At 44.5% G+C, this 15,243-nt stretch overlaps 1 protein-coding gene across 5 annotated transcripts; it reads left to right on the forward strand.

Moving 5' to 3' along the window:
• Positions 1 to 315: 315 nt before the first annotated feature.
• On the forward strand, positions 316 to 14,284 carry LOC115140781 (DNA-binding death effector domain-containing protein 2-like). 5 transcript variants are annotated; one of them, XM_065027892.1, is made up of 7 exons: positions 316 to 602; positions 769 to 908; positions 2,119 to 2,642; positions 2,807 to 2,935; positions 3,061 to 3,207; positions 11,827 to 12,214; positions 12,426 to 12,511. In XM_065027892.1, exons 3-7 carry the CDS (start codon positions 2,156 to 2,158, stop codon positions 12,472 to 12,474), a joined length of 1,200 nt encoding a protein of 399 aa, XP_064883964.1. In that variant the 5' UTR covers positions 316 to 602; positions 769 to 908; positions 2,119 to 2,155; the 3' UTR covers positions 12,475 to 12,511. The 5 variants fall into 5 exon arrangements, with proteins under 5 accessions (XP_064883964.1, XP_064883965.1, XP_064883963.1 ...); XM_065027893.1 differs by adding an exon at positions 12,654 to 14,284 and having other exon boundaries at positions 317 to 602; positions 769 to 2,642; positions 12,475 to 12,538; XM_065027891.1 differs by having other exon boundaries at positions 317 to 602; positions 769 to 1,418.
• The last annotated feature ends 959 nt before the right edge of the window (positions 14,285 to 15,243 follow it).

Genomic DNA, 15,243 nt, shown 5'->3' on the forward strand with positions numbered 1-15,243 from the left:
GGTTTTGGGGGTGACCAGAGAGATATACTGTACCTGCTGGAACGCGTGCTACAGGTGGGTGCTGCTATGGTGACCAGCGAGCTGAGATAAGGGGGGACTTTACCTAGCAGGGTCTTGTAGATGACCTGGAGCCAGTGGGTTTGGCGACGAGTATGAAGCGAGGGCCAGCCAACGAGAGCGTACAGGTCGCTGTGTTAGGTAGTATATGGGGCTTTGGTGACAATATGGTTGGCACTGTGATAGACTGCATCCAATTTATTGAGTAGGGTATTGGAGGCTATTTTGTAAATGACATCGCCGAAGTCGAGGATCGGTAGGATGGTCAGTTTTACGAGGGTATGTTTGGCAGCATGAGTGAAGGATGCTTTGTTGCAAAATAGGAAGCCAATTCTAGATTTAACTTTGGATTGGAGATGTGTTCTTATGTGTGTGCGTGTGTAAGTGTTTGTGTACATCATCGCCTCACACACGTTGTCTTAAGGGCTGGAAGATTCTCTCCTCCAGGTGTTACTTCTTCTCCACTGAGGAGGTGCTGAAGCAGCGGTCGGGTCGACTGTGTTCAACAGGGCGGAGACCTGGTGGTCATTAGTCCAGAGGAACAGGTGAGAGACATTGTATTGGAGATGCGCAGAGGTGGGTTAGATCTATGGTGCAAGGTGGTTGGGCCCCAAGACAATCTTTACTCTTGTAATAATACAGGATATAATACGCATAGATTATGGCCATTGGATGTATAGAAAATCAATGTATCTCTGTGGACTCTTCCAGGTAGAAAGAGCCCAGTGCTGTGAATGTGAGGGGAGACAGTGTGTGCCTCCACCATCAGAGAGACCAACCCTTCTCGGAGCTGGAGAAGAGACCTGCAGCATCATGTCCGGATGGATCTGTGGGAGCTCAGCGCTCATATAGTCAGCATTGCCATATAGACACACGCATGCACAGAGCACATTTATATGTAACCTTAAAATCCTCCATTAAAATAGCATTAATACACGATAGGGTGTGATCTCATTCGCGTTCTTCATGTATAAAATGAGTAGGCCTCTGACTACAGCATCATCTTCGTCTCCTCGCCAACACGTCCTAAAAAACAAGTGCAGTGATTGGTTACTGCTTGTTGTTGTTCTACTGCCAGCTCTGCGTGCGAGACGAGGCGTATTCATTAGTTGATTCAGTTGCAAAACGTTTTGTCTGTTGATAAACGTTTTGCAACGAAAACTAGAGTTTATATTGGACACATTTAGGCAGGCCCCTCCCCGTTTCGTCCCGTTTCTGTTCCATTTTTTCTGTTTGCTTCCGTTTGCTTCCGAGAGTAAACGGTTTCCGTTTTGCAACAGACAAAACGTTTTAGAACCGAACCTGACTAATGAATACACCCCAGCTGTGTTGACAACACTGACCATCGTCGAACAACGAAGGCGAGTTTCACAAAATAACATATTATTTAGCTTGTTGCAACGATTAACAATATTATATTGACAATGAATAACCGCATTTTTAGTCTTTACATGTATTTGAACGTCTTGATTCATCTTCATGGTATAGTCAGCTGTTGTTGTTGCTAGCTAGCGATAATTTCGTAGCTAACGTTAGCTAGCTAGCTACCCAAATGGTTCATCCAGCTGCAACTAATTATTTTGATGTTTCCATCTAGCTTACTATCAAATCGAGACAAATGTAGCAATGTATGAGGGACCATCTCTATTTTTGACCGTTTTCAAGGGCTGTCAATCTAAATGTAAAGTGCAGTTTTTTTTTCTTCCGGCAGTGGAACGTCTGTTACGTAACGTAATTTGTTGCACTGTCAACACAGTTTGTACTTGCAAGGTATGGTGGCTCGGCGAGATCTCGAGCTCTCCAACGTAGCCACAACGAAAACGAAGTAGCTTTGTGTTCACCGCCAAATCGGTTATTATTAGACAGTTGGTTGCATTTTTAAAGCCTGTAACAGTGCATGTCAATATCTCGTGGTCCATTCTCGTTGTGGCTGCTGTCTGACTTGTTATTTGATAACCTGATAAACCTAGCCAGTCCTGTTGTTTAGTTTGACATTTTGAGTCGTTACTTCATTGCTACCCACATTGTCTAATTAACTTTATTCTTATCACAATGGCCTAGGTGCATTGGGAAAGGATAGCCAGCTAGCTTGTTAACAATGGCAACCATGCGTCGTCCAAGGTACTCTCTCCGAGACTCTCTGTACTGGGACGAGACTGAGTGCCTGACATACTATGGGATGCTCTCTCTACACGAGATGTTTGAAGTTGTCGGTTCTCAACTGACAGAGACAGACGTTGAGGTGCTGTCGTTCCTCTTGGATGAGACCTATCCGGCTGGAGGGCACCCCTTGGACCCAGCTGGCTGGACCAGCGAGCCCGGTGAGGAAGACCCTGAGGCCAGTAAAGGAGTCTCCCCCAGCCCAGTGCTCCTGGAGGCCTGGCGGCGGTTACAGCCCAAGGTTCCTGCTTTGGCCTGCCCTACCGCTGCCCGCCACAAGCCCAAGAGTGGGCTAGAACTGCTGCTGGAGCTGGAGAGACGTGGGTACCTCAGTGAGGGTAACCTGGAGCCCCTGTTGCAGCTGCTGCGAGTCCTGACGCGACACGACCTCCTGCCTTTGGTGTCCCGCAAGAAAAGGAGGACAGGTAAGGGACTGTAACAGAGTGCTGTTCATAACTGGAAGCCAACATGCAGTAATAGAGACAATGTTGTCATAATCACCTGTAGGCCTACTCCTCCCAGCTGTGTGTTATCTGCCTGTCCGTCTACACTCTGCTGTGTCAGTGTCTGACCTTAATCTACCTCTCAGTATCACCAGAACGTTTCAGAGTGAACTACGGGACAGAGGACAAAAGACAGGTGTGCACATCTGGACTGACTGACCCCTGTGCACAGACAGAATCACATGACGAACACGCCACCCAGCAATGGAGGGGGGGTAAGCTACACTCCAGTACAATCTGTGCATGCCTGAACTTGTCTCTAAGAAATGTCAGTAACTGTTTCTGAAATTGTCTGGATTTGCACCAGTTAAGCATTGCTGGATTTGTGTCTGTTCAAAAGGTGTTGACTCTGCCAGGCCAACGCCCGCCCCCCTACGGAAGAAGAGGGGTAAAGGCCGCCGCTGGACCAGCAAGCCCACCTCCCACAGGAGAAGAACGGGCATCCCTGAAACTCCTCCCCCACCTATACCTGAGAAAGTGACCTGCGGTAAGACCCGCCTCCATGCCATTCTCTTTCTCTCTAGTTTCCCTTCCATCTCTCTTTCTCTATTGTCTTTCCATCTCTCTCTTTAACCCACTTGCTCATTCACCACACTCTCTCTGGGTTCCTCTCTTGCCATTATACTTGTGTCTGAGTCTCTCTCTCTCTGGGTTACATCCATTTTCTATCTCACTTCTAATGAGAAGCTGTAAGCACCATCACCCCAACAGCCCTTAACAGTGATGATACTACAAATCTCTGCCATATCAGAATGTCCCAGTCACCACCTTGTCTCACCAGTAAGTTTAAACTTAAAATACCCATATCAAGCAACCTTAAATCCAGCCAGTGCCGTGTTCATGTCCTCACATAAGATAACGACTTCAGTTTGCTCCCTCTGCTCAGCTTATACCCTGACCATAAGTTGACCGTCCCACCGTTGCTGGTTTGAGAATGGTTTGCATGGGCCTCCTGGGAGATCAATACTACCCTGCAGGCATGTTGGAGTGAGTGGGCTGTGCTGTAACAATACTGTCAGAGCAGAGCATGTGTGAATGAGTGACCGCTCATCAGTAAATACAACCCATACTGACTGGCTGTGTTTGACCTGACTTAACCCCTCAACCTGGTCATCATATGCTCTCTGTGGTGGTCAAAGTGTCTCACACTCAAACATTATCACCAGGGTTTCAGACAGCGTTTTACACACTCCCGGGGTCTTTGATTGTGTGCTTCCAGCCACACTAACATCCTCACAATGGAGGGATTCTGTAGACGTCCACACAAGGATAGTCTGCTTGCACGGCCAAGCAAAAAACAACAACCTGAAACGGAATGAAATGAAATCTATCTGTTCTGTTTCATGATGACCTTAGCACAGAGGGGAATTGGGTTGGCTCGCCTACAACTTCCATCTATCAAATATACTATGCCTATGTCCAGCCTTTTTACTTGCCTTTTACCTATCCTGGCCATTCTGATAAAGGGGAGGAAACAATGGAAGGAAGCCTCTTTAGGCTATTGAGATGTACCCTGAGAGGAATTCACACACCCAATGCACAGCAGTGTGAGTCAGCGTTTCTGTCTGAGCTCCACACAGCACAGCAGGCTTCGTGTAGTAGTAGGACATGGCATTTCAATGTGGCATTCAACCTTAAACTCACAAGCGTGTTATGTTTTAATGGGACGTTTCTGCGTCAACCCACAAGCTCATTAAACAGAGCAATTTAGTCTGTTCTGTGCAGACAAAAATAATGTTACGCTGCCTTGCTCTTTTGTGACAATACTTGTGGGGAAAATGTATGCTTTAGACCTACATACTATAGCTGCCACATGGTTGGAATGCTGCCTCGTAATAACTAGCCTGTGGTCCAGACTGAGGCCCAGGGGAAGGACAGTTAGAATGTAGAAGACCGTAAACCACCTGTCTTTCACTTATACGCCTGCTATACGCTTGTCAGCCGAGCTTGTCTTCTTCATATAGCATAACTACTAGCCTGGTCCAAGATCTGCTTGTGCGATCATGCCACTCCTTGTCACTCATTTGGCATGACAACGAGTGGAATGATACCTCAAACAGGCTGGTATCCAGGCTACATAACTACTGCTGGTGTTCCAAAAAGAGAGATTCCTATCCCTTTCTCCATTTTTCTTTTCCTTCTCTCACTTTTCATCTCCCCCCACGTATCTCCCTCTCTCTCTCTTACCCAGTTTTTTTCAGCTCCTGTTCTTAAGAACCCTGCCTGGTAGGTCTCCTGTATCTTATGTTGGTAGTACTGTCTGTCTTCTCCGATCCCTAACATAAAGTTTAGAGAAAGTCCCGCTGAATTTCTGAATGTGTACTGAACATATAAGTTGAATTGATAGCCTCACACTTGCTGACATCTTCCTAGACCAGGGTCCGGTTTCCCAAAAGCATCTTAAAGCTAAGTTTGTTAGAACCTTCGTCGGGGCATTATTAAATCTCAGAGCTGTTTCCCAAAACCTTCGTTATTAACGTTACACTTGTAATCTAACGCCTGTCTCAGACCACTCATAGAACAGCTAAGTGGGTCTTTAGATGCTTTTTCTTTTGCCCTCCCGCGTCACTTTACACACAGAAGAGCTCCGCTAAACATAGAATCACATGGCAACTCCGCCTCTGTGACCACTGATCACTTCAGACAACAAATACAAGTTGGCAATGTCTTTGCAATTGATACAAACAAGCAGCGTATAAAAATATGCTTGAAATTAAAACAGATGTGTACATTAAAATATATATACAGTAGGCTAAATGGCTATTTGAATCATTGAGTTCTATTTTGCTACTGTACTTGTAGGCTACAGTCTGTAATTTGTCTGTATTTATTTCATGCGGTGCAGCCTAATGTGTGCAATAATGTGCCATATCGTGATTTAGTGCATTATTACAGGGTAAGGATTAGAATCAGCCTCCTAAATATTGGAAGCCATAGGTGATAAGCTTCTAGCAGCTGATCCGTCTTCAGTATTGTGGAATAATTTGGATGTTAAGGTAAGATTTGAATGGAGAAGGAGCTGATCCGAGAGCAGCGTTGCTTTTCTTTCGATCCTGTCAGTATTGACACAAGCCACAACGACGCGCTTAGCGACCGTTCTCTCTACATGGTGTTTTGGCAAACACATGTTACATCTTTGGCCGTTATAGGAAAGATGCATCGTTAAAACACTCGTAAGCCTAAGTTCAATCGCTATCAGGAAACCGGGCCCAGGTCAATAGGCCCTTAGCCCTTCCAGTTCTGTTGCTGTACCTAGCCGACCTGACAGCCAACTAACCCCTCATACTGTGGCTATCCCAGACACAGCCACTCCCACAGCCTGACACATACTGATGAGTGATACTGCTTATTTATCAACATGATCTGATTTCAACAACTTTTCACAATCCTTGAAGTCTCTTCTTCAGGGAGACAAATATGTTTATGATTTTACACTGACTTCGTAGCGCTCAAACATAACACTGCAACCCTTTCAAATGTGCCATTTTGTCCCCGTCGATCAGAACAGCCTTCTCTAAATCAACTGCACTAAGTGCCCTGTGATCCAACCCTAAACAATCTACGAGGGATACCAGCCCCTTGCCCTCTGCAGTAGCCTTGCCCTCACAGTCCCAGCCATGTACCATACACAGTGTTGTTGCTTTGCCTCTGAACATGTTGCTGTCTTGACTCCGCATTTGATCCCCACCAGGTTGACTCAGGATTGTGACTCAGATCGAGTAACCTAGAGAGAGGACCTAGAGAGCGGAGAGAAAGGCTGGACAAAAAAAAAAAGTCTGGTCTGGCCTTTCACTCTGTCCGTACGATCTGCAGTGTGTGCTCACCTCAGTCGCTCTCTCTCTCGTCAGTCTGGCCCGATGCCCAAGGTAAAGAGGCCCTCCCCCTCAGAACGAGGGGGGGCTGCCACTATGCTCTGTGTTCAATGCCTGTGTATTATTCTAGCTATCCTGTTCCTCCTTACCCCATTCAGAAAAAAGTGTGCTCTCCACAAAGTGTTCTGGAATGTTCCATGATTTTTTTTTTGTGTCTATTACTCTAAAGAGGGGTGTTGGCCTCAGTGTTTCACAGAACTGACCAAAGTGTCCTCGGAAATATGCGTAGAATATTCCAGAAGTTTCTTAATCACCGTAATGCAACCTTGAACCTGACCCCTCTTCTGAATACCATGCTCTGACTCTCCAAATGACTCAAAGCTCAAACTGACCTGAACATTTTTCTTAAAGGGGTAGTTCACTTCAAAGCCAAAGTTTGACAGATGTTTTCCTCAAAAGTGATAACTGAGTGCATATTCCACACTGTCTAGTCTGGTGTATATCCCACTACATGCATACTGAAAACATCTGATTTACTTTAGTTTTGGGGTAAACTACTCTTCTAAAGCAGCCATCAAAATGGAGCCTTTTATGTCCCAGTGGTTCTTGTGGCATCAACTTCAGTAGATACCTCTGGTCAGTGATCACAAATACCTTTCTCAGAATTCAAACAACTCAACTGATTCTGGTTTACTAAAACAAAAAGAGACCAAAACCATTCTGGAATCTCAATTTAAAAATGTCAAACTGGTCTCAGAGATCCATTGATCTCAGTCCTCTTGTCAGTCTGAACTCGAATTCTATCTTTATATGAACATAAAATGGCCGCCGACAGCTTCTCTGGAACCTTTGCTCGAGCAGTTCTGAGGAAAATGACCCAACAGTGTTGTGTTAAGGGCTGTGTAACCGCATGCTGTATCTCATCTCTGACCCCTGAATGAGCTCCCAGTGTGGGGAGCAGAGATAGATGGGGCAGTCCAGTCCAATGCTGCCTCACAGCATTCAGACCAAACCCATTACTACCTCTATCTTACCAGTCAGTTTGTTTTCACATCAGTTCCTTTTCTCAGTTCAAGCGTTTCAGTTAGTATTTCAGTTATTTGTGGTTACAATTTCTTATGCCAAACTGTAACTTACGATTTAGAAGCGACGTAAAACAGTCCACGTAAGCCGTAATGTTATACAGTGGACTTGGAGGCATCAAAAACAATTCAAACTCCAAGTGATTGCCTTTGAACCAGTGTTAAGCTTGCCTGCTTGATCTTGAGAAACAACCAAATTGACAGATATCCAATCCAACTGTGCTTGTCTCTTTCTCTCTCTTTCTCTCCTTTCTCTATGTTCGCAGTTCAAAACAGACCGACTCGTGTGTCAGGAAAAAACATCCTCTCACACACACTGAGAGGGAGAGAACGAACACTAAACGCTCAAACCACACAAACCAAAAAAAGAAAGAGCTTTGGTCAAAGGGGAATAGAGAGAGGTCTCTCTACCTGTCTCTCTCTACCCCTCCCTCTCTCCCTCCCTCTCTTGGTCTGTCGTTCAGCAGAAAAACGGATCGATAAAGAGTTGAAGCTCTTCGCACCAAGTGACTCCTCGTAAATGGGTACTTTTCTGTGGGGTGAATGGAGAACCTAACCAACTCCTTGTTTTAAAGGGAGAAAATGAAAGTTGTGCCTCCTAATGTTCTGTCTAAATGGATCTATCTGTCTCTGATGAAGTGTAAAGGACTCTGTAACCTTAACAAAATCACTATGTTCCCATTGTTTTAAGGGCCTTCCTTTCCTGGTGCTCTCAGCAAGTCCATTTTTCACAAGTAGGTAGGAAGGAGCAGTCATTTAGAAGTATGGGGACATTGTGTAGCAGGTGTTGATGTCACAGTCCCCACACAGTATATGACCCATGTCGCTAGACTTGTACATTGCAAAAGTGCACAATTGTTACAGTTTTACTCAGTTTATTTATCTGACATGTTTTACCATATCGACAATTGACAGGGGTATTATGCAGTCCTGGTAACTTTCAGATGTTATTAGCTTGAAGCTGACTTTCAGTTTCCTCTCAGAGCAGTACTGTGCCTTGTCAGCTGCACATCCTGTTTTAGCTGATTTGACACCCTGCTGGCAGGGAGAGATAAATGTATCCCCTAGAGCAGGGTTTCCCAAACTGGGTCCTGGGGCCCCCCCTGGGTGCACATGTAGGTTTCTGCCCTAGTGCTACACAGCTGATTCAAATAATCAACTAATCATCAAGCTTTGATTATTTGTGTCAGCTGTATAGTGCTTGGTCAAAAACCGAAACGTGCACCCCTTAGGGTCCCCTGGATCGAGTTTGGAAACACTGCCTTAGGGACAAACCATGTATTTTATGATACGAAATGCCCCCAAATTGACAATTTAGACGAGAGGTATCTGTATTTCCTGAAATGGTCCATGATTTGACATGCAGAAACATCTCCCCAGAGTAACAATGTGGAGATGTTGGTGAGACATTGGAGTAGTGATGAGGGAAGGCAACCCTTCAACTATTTTTCACAACATGTCAGATTATGGGGCTGTGTGGATTTAGTCTTATTTTCGGGACTGTATGCGTCCTACTGTTCTCTATCAACCTCATTGACAAATGTCCTAAGAGCTGCTGTATCAATAGAGACAGAAATGTTCCTTGTACCATAACTTTGCCTTCTGGAAGAAAAAAAAAAAATTCTAAACACCTTCTGTATCCGATTTCTTTGTGTGCAAACTAACAGTTGACCTTCATGAAATATGATCATGATTATCATATTTGGCCTGATGTGATATAACACATATTTTAGATATCTACAAATCTACTTGCAGTTGATCTTAAGATACATGTTTGGTACACTGTGTTGTACATCAGAGCATGTTTTTAATGTTGGCAGTAAATGTAGGAGATCTGTCTAACCTGAGGATGTATTTTTTATTTTACCTTTATTTAACTAGGCAAGTCAGTTAAGAACAGATTCTTATTTTCAATGACGGCCTGTTGTTCAGGGACAGAACGACAGATTTTTACCTTGTCAGCTCGGGGATTCAATCTTGCAACCTTTGGGTTACTAGTCCAACTCTCTAACCACTAGGCTACCTGCCATCTAACCTCCCCGATGGTCCAAGTGGTATGTGTTTGTATTGCCTCCTCATTACAACCTTATGAAGCAAAGAAAGAAGGATCCAGTGTTTGGTTTTCTCTCTTATAAATGTTAAGAAATTCATAATCAATTCAACATTTGCATTTCTAATGTTGGCATTTTCCAAAGCTGCCCCCTCCAGAGGCTGTCCCCCATGGGCCTGAACAATAATGTGGATGGAGACAAAGAACTCAAATGAATCACATATTCTAAGGCACAGTCATGTCCCTGGTTCATTTGGTACAACATTCCAGTTTAAATTGTCTGGTTCTATTTCTTGTGTCCTCGTTAGAGGAAGCAACTATTTGTCAGTTTCTCCTTTACCCAAACTTGTCTCGGTGTCTTCAGAGACCAAGGTATGTGTAGGTACCCGGTTCCCTGTGTATGGTACTACACATAGCTTTCCCTCTTATTCACATCCACAGGTGTTTTGAGAGATAAGACTGTGGTCTAATTTTCAATGTGAGTTTTTGGACCTCTGGTCCCCCCTTTCCTTTCTGCCCTTTCCGTTCCATATTCCTTCTCTCTCTCTTTAAATCCAGTTCTTCTCTTTATCGTTCCTCCATTTTCTGTTACATGAAGTTGGGGAGGGCAAGGTGGGTGGGGTAAATCCAGATATACAGTTTGACAAACTATCCTCCATGTTGGCAACAAACATTCTTTGACAAGAATATTCTAATTTGAATATCTATTTTTTAGTTTGGTGCTAACATGTTGCCGTGAAACTAATGTATCTCAAACAAAGTTTGCCAATCTATGCACATCTCTGGTAGGGTGGGGTAGTGTGGGACTGGGAAGGTTTGGATTTTTTGTTGCAGCAAAGTCGGAAGGACGCTGGTTCTGCTGGGCGCTTGGTGAATAATGGCAGTAGAGGAGGATGAGACAGAGGTCTGCTTGCCTTTGCTCAGTACAGTATGTATCTCCTGACCCTTCTCACTGTGCTGTTGCTGCATGACCGCTAATTATCCTGTTGCTGAAACAGAACAAAAACATGTCACTGAAAGGTTGCTATCCATCCCAAGGGCTGTTTACAGTGTTAAAGAGTGACCTAACAAAGTCCTACAACCCTCACAACAAGTAGCATTTTATTTATGCCTGTTTTGTGCCACCTATAACTAATTATTCCTGTAAGTACAGTGTAACAAGCTTTGTAATTACTCAGAGAAATGGATTACATAGTTCTAGCTCTAGCTTTCAGTGTGTAGAGGTTTTGTGTAGATTACAGTGCCTGGCTGAAATCTCCTGGGTGAATAATGATGGGGAGTGGACTATTAGAACTGTACAGAGTGGTGTGGTGGTGTTCTTCCCTGATGAATATGCTTGTTATCCATCCTCTGATTTCACTCTAGTACTACAACAACAGCTTTTTTTAGTGGGTGTTGTGAAAAATAGATCTGTTTAGTCATACAGTAAATCTTCAGTGATGCTCTTCTGGACCCGAACAGGTCATATTTGTTCCCACTGTCAGGTTAGTGATGGTAGATGGCCTGGTTGGTATTACATTCACCTCTGTGCTCCACAGCTGTCTTCAGTTCTGCCTCACCTGTATCACTCTTAAAGACAGACTTTTGTTATCAACTGTAGTTAATGATACAGCAGTGTCCTACACCAGTAAGTATTTCTATGTGGTATCCTACTCTAATCACTAGTTTAATGTCAGATACAGTCCTGTTGAATGTAGTAGGCTCCCCTTAAATATTCTTTACTTTGGCACTTGTCTATCAACCCTCCCATAGCCTGTTCTTGACAGTTTTTGGGGATAATATTCTGTGATTACGGCTTTATTTGAAAAGTTTTCTTATCATTTTCTTTTGTGTTTTTGTCCCTCCACCTCTCTTCCCTTTGTTCTGACTAAATGATCCCACCCTCCTCTTTGATTTTCACTCTCATGTGTACATATCTCACCCACTCAATCTCCTGCTTCCACCATTTTCCTCTGTCCCTTTTTGATTGTTTCACCCTTTGCCACCTCCGTTTCCTACTCTACATCTACCACTCTTCTCTCCTCCCCTACATCTTCCCCTCCACCACCCTCCCTCTTCTACCCATTCCTCTGCGCTCTCTCTTTCTCTCTGTCCCCTTTCCTCCCTTCACTCTTCCCCTACCTCCCTTCATCTCCTCTCCTCACCCTCCCCCCTCCCTGCAGACATTCGTCTGCGTGTGCGAGCAGAATACTGGGAGCATGAGTCGGCTCTGCGCGGCAGCGTCTCCTCGGACAAGCAGCAGCCCCTGGAGCGTCAGTTTGAGCTGTTCAGTCGTGCCACCTCCGTGCTGCGCGCCCGCGACCTGGGCTCCATCATCTGCGACATCAAGTTCTCTGAGCTGGACAACCTGGAGGCCTTCTGGGGGGACTATCTGAGTGGAGCGCTGCTAGAGGCCCTGAAGGGGGTGTTCATCACAGACTCTCTGCGGAGGGCGGCGGGGAGTGAGGGGGTCCGGCTGCTGATCAGTGTGGACCAGGATGACTACGAGGAGGGTCGCAGACTGCTGCTGGACGCACAGGAACAACAGGCCGGCTGCTGGGGACGAGACAGGTGAGCCTCACTGCTCTCTCCATTCTGGTTCTGTTATACTGTGTTAGTAAGCTGTTTGATTAAAGTACTTATCTACTCTGTGGTATGTATTGGGGCCATGCTGACCGCTACAGGGGGTGGGGGTCATAGATGTGGACTTGACTGGTGGTCATGAATTGGAATGGCTATGTAATGCCACCAATAACCACTAGATGGCAAACTTTGCCCACAGGCATCAGAGCCATATACACTACCTGGTCTCACGTTGTCATACTCCCTAGACCCAACCTGAGAAAGCTGGTTATGGACGTTCGGCTCTGACAGACAGACAGGCAGCTGTGCGAGGTTGTGTTAATCATTTCCGGCTCACGTCAGTTCACACAACAGTTCTAGAATCCCCAGAGACAGTGAATAATAGTTGTAATTCTAACCACCGTCCTCCACTATGTTCCCTCTGCAGGTCATGAGCCCAAGGATAGAGGAATGAAAAGGAGAATAAAATATGAAGAGGAACATTTTTCTTTTTTCTCTCCTTTTTAAGTCTCTCATGCTGAGAATAGAGGATACAGCCACTCCTAGGTCAGGGGAATGAATAGTCCCCAGGGAAAACAGCCAAACTTGGAGCAAAGGCAAACTGGACTAAAAGACTTGACACACTGTTCTGTTTGGAATTGATAACACAAGTTGTACTGAGCCTAGATGCCCTCACGGCACTGAGGAAGAGACTGCCTTTGTTACACACACACACACACACACTACCACTGTATCTAACATAAACACTCTTAAAATCATCCACACGATGAACCATCAGCGCTGCCTGTAAGACTCATTGAAGCCAAGAGACATTTCTTGCTAACAGTGACAGCCCAGATACCAACTAGACTGTGCGCTAATGCTGAGCATCTCTGGTTATGTTTGAGGAGCGTGTGAGATGCCCTGCAAGGCGAACTTCACCCATCTTAATATTAGTTTGTGTTTCCATTGAAATGTATGATTTTGAAAAGATGAGCGAGACTGCAGCTCTCAGACACCGAGGGAGAGATGATGGGGAAATTACTAAAGATTATGTTTTGAACTTTTGGGAGAGATTTAGAAATAGATAGCGAAGGGAAGACTACCTGAGGACAGTGTAGTGGACAAATAGCTGGTCCTTCGAGAACTCCAGTCCACACACACACACCATGATCACAAGCCACTGGTAGTCCCATCATGCTAACCCAGGGCCTGATAGCTGTGGTCAGTGGCCATCTCATCTCAGATGCCAGTAGATGATAGGAGGGATTACCTCTCATCCTCAGCCAACCATGGAGAACTCATCACCACAAGTTGTTGAACAGCAGCTGGGAAACACACGACTAGGCTTGTGCTCACCCCGGTTTCCAGCAAGGCAAGGCCACTGCCTTTCCCATTGGAACTGAAGCACAGGACAGTGCTTCAGTCAATAAAACTGATGTAGAGGAGATCAATATCAGAAGGATACATCCTAGTTCCACTCAGCCCTGACTTGTAGGCCCCACTAGTGGCTCACAGAGTGCTGTCTGTCTCTAGTCTAGTCACCCTGGTGGAACTAATGCCTGAACTCCTCTGAGTGGGATCAATAACCCCCTCTGTCTCTCCACCACCACCAAGGGAGGAGAAAGAGTAAGGGGGAGAGGTAGGAGAAGGGGAAAGAGAGGAAGAGGGAGAAGGATCCCCACCTCCATCCCGCCTTTCAGCTCCTGGACAGCCACCTCATCCTCTGGAGGATGTGTCCCCTGATACAACCAGGCTGCCTGGTCTGCTACTACAGCACTGTGTCTGGTTCACACAGCCCTATGGGACCAGGGATGCAGGACTAGGGAGGCACTCAGGAAAACCTTAGTAGTGTTTGCTTTTTCTGTGTTTTGATATATGGATTTGTTAGTGTAGCTTTGTATTGTCCATAAGAGAAAATAACAAAAATACTGTGTGTTCTAGTTCATTAACTTAGGGTGAACTTTTGTTTAAGTATCTGGATATTTTTATTTAGGCACTGCAAAAGTGCTGTATATTAGTTTAATATATCAGTGGAAAGTTGGAATTATTTCAAATAAAAATAAATGATTTATCAAAGGTTTCTTGTGTCTATGATGTAACCATGCCTTCAGAACATATTCACACCCCTTGACTTTTTCCATATTTTGTTGTTACAGCCTGAATTTTAAATGGCCTACACACAATACCCCACCACTGGCCTACACACAATACCCCACAATACCCCATCACTGGCCTACACACAATACCCCATAATGTCAAAGTGGAATAATGGTTTATACAAATGTATTAAAAATGAAAAGCTGAAATGTCTTGTCCACAAGTATTTAACCCCTTTATTATGGCAGACCTAAATAAGTTAAGGAGTAAAACAAAAAAGAATAATGCAATACTAGTGTTTAACATGACTTTTGAATGACTACCTCATCTCTACATCACACACACACATTTATCTGTAAGGTCCCTCAGTCGAGCAGAGATTCAACCACAAAGACCAGGGAGGTTTTCCAATGGGTAGATGGGTAAAAAATTAAAATAAATGCAGACATTGAATATCCCTTTGAGCATGATGAAGTTATTAATTACACTTTGGACGGTGTATCAATACACCCAGTCACTACAAAGATGCTTCCTAACTCAGGTGCCAGAGAGGAAGGAAACTACTCAGATTTTACCATGAGGCCAATGGTGACTTTATAACAGTTACTGAGTTTAATGTCTGGGATAGGAGAACTGAGGATGTACATTGTAGTTACTCCACAATACTAACATTAATTACAGAATACAAATATTCCAAAACATGCATCCTGTTTGAAATAAGGCACTAAAGTAAAAGTGGCAACGAAATGAACTTTGTCATGAATACAGTGTTATGTTATAAGTGTTATAACAGTGTTATGTTATAAGTGTTATAACAGTGTTATGTTTGGGGAAAATCCAACACATCACGGAGTACAACACATTTCGTCATTATGTGGTATTGTGTGTAGATGGGTGAGAAAATGATTTAATCCATTTTGAATTCAGGCTGTAACAAC

The sequence above is a fragment of the Oncorhynchus nerka genome, linkage group LG14, assembly GCF_034236695.1.
Source record: "Oncorhynchus nerka isolate Pitt River linkage group LG14, Oner_Uvic_2.0, whole genome shotgun sequence".
Lineage (NCBI taxonomy): Eukaryota > Metazoa > Chordata > Actinopteri > Salmoniformes > Salmonidae > Oncorhynchus > Oncorhynchus nerka.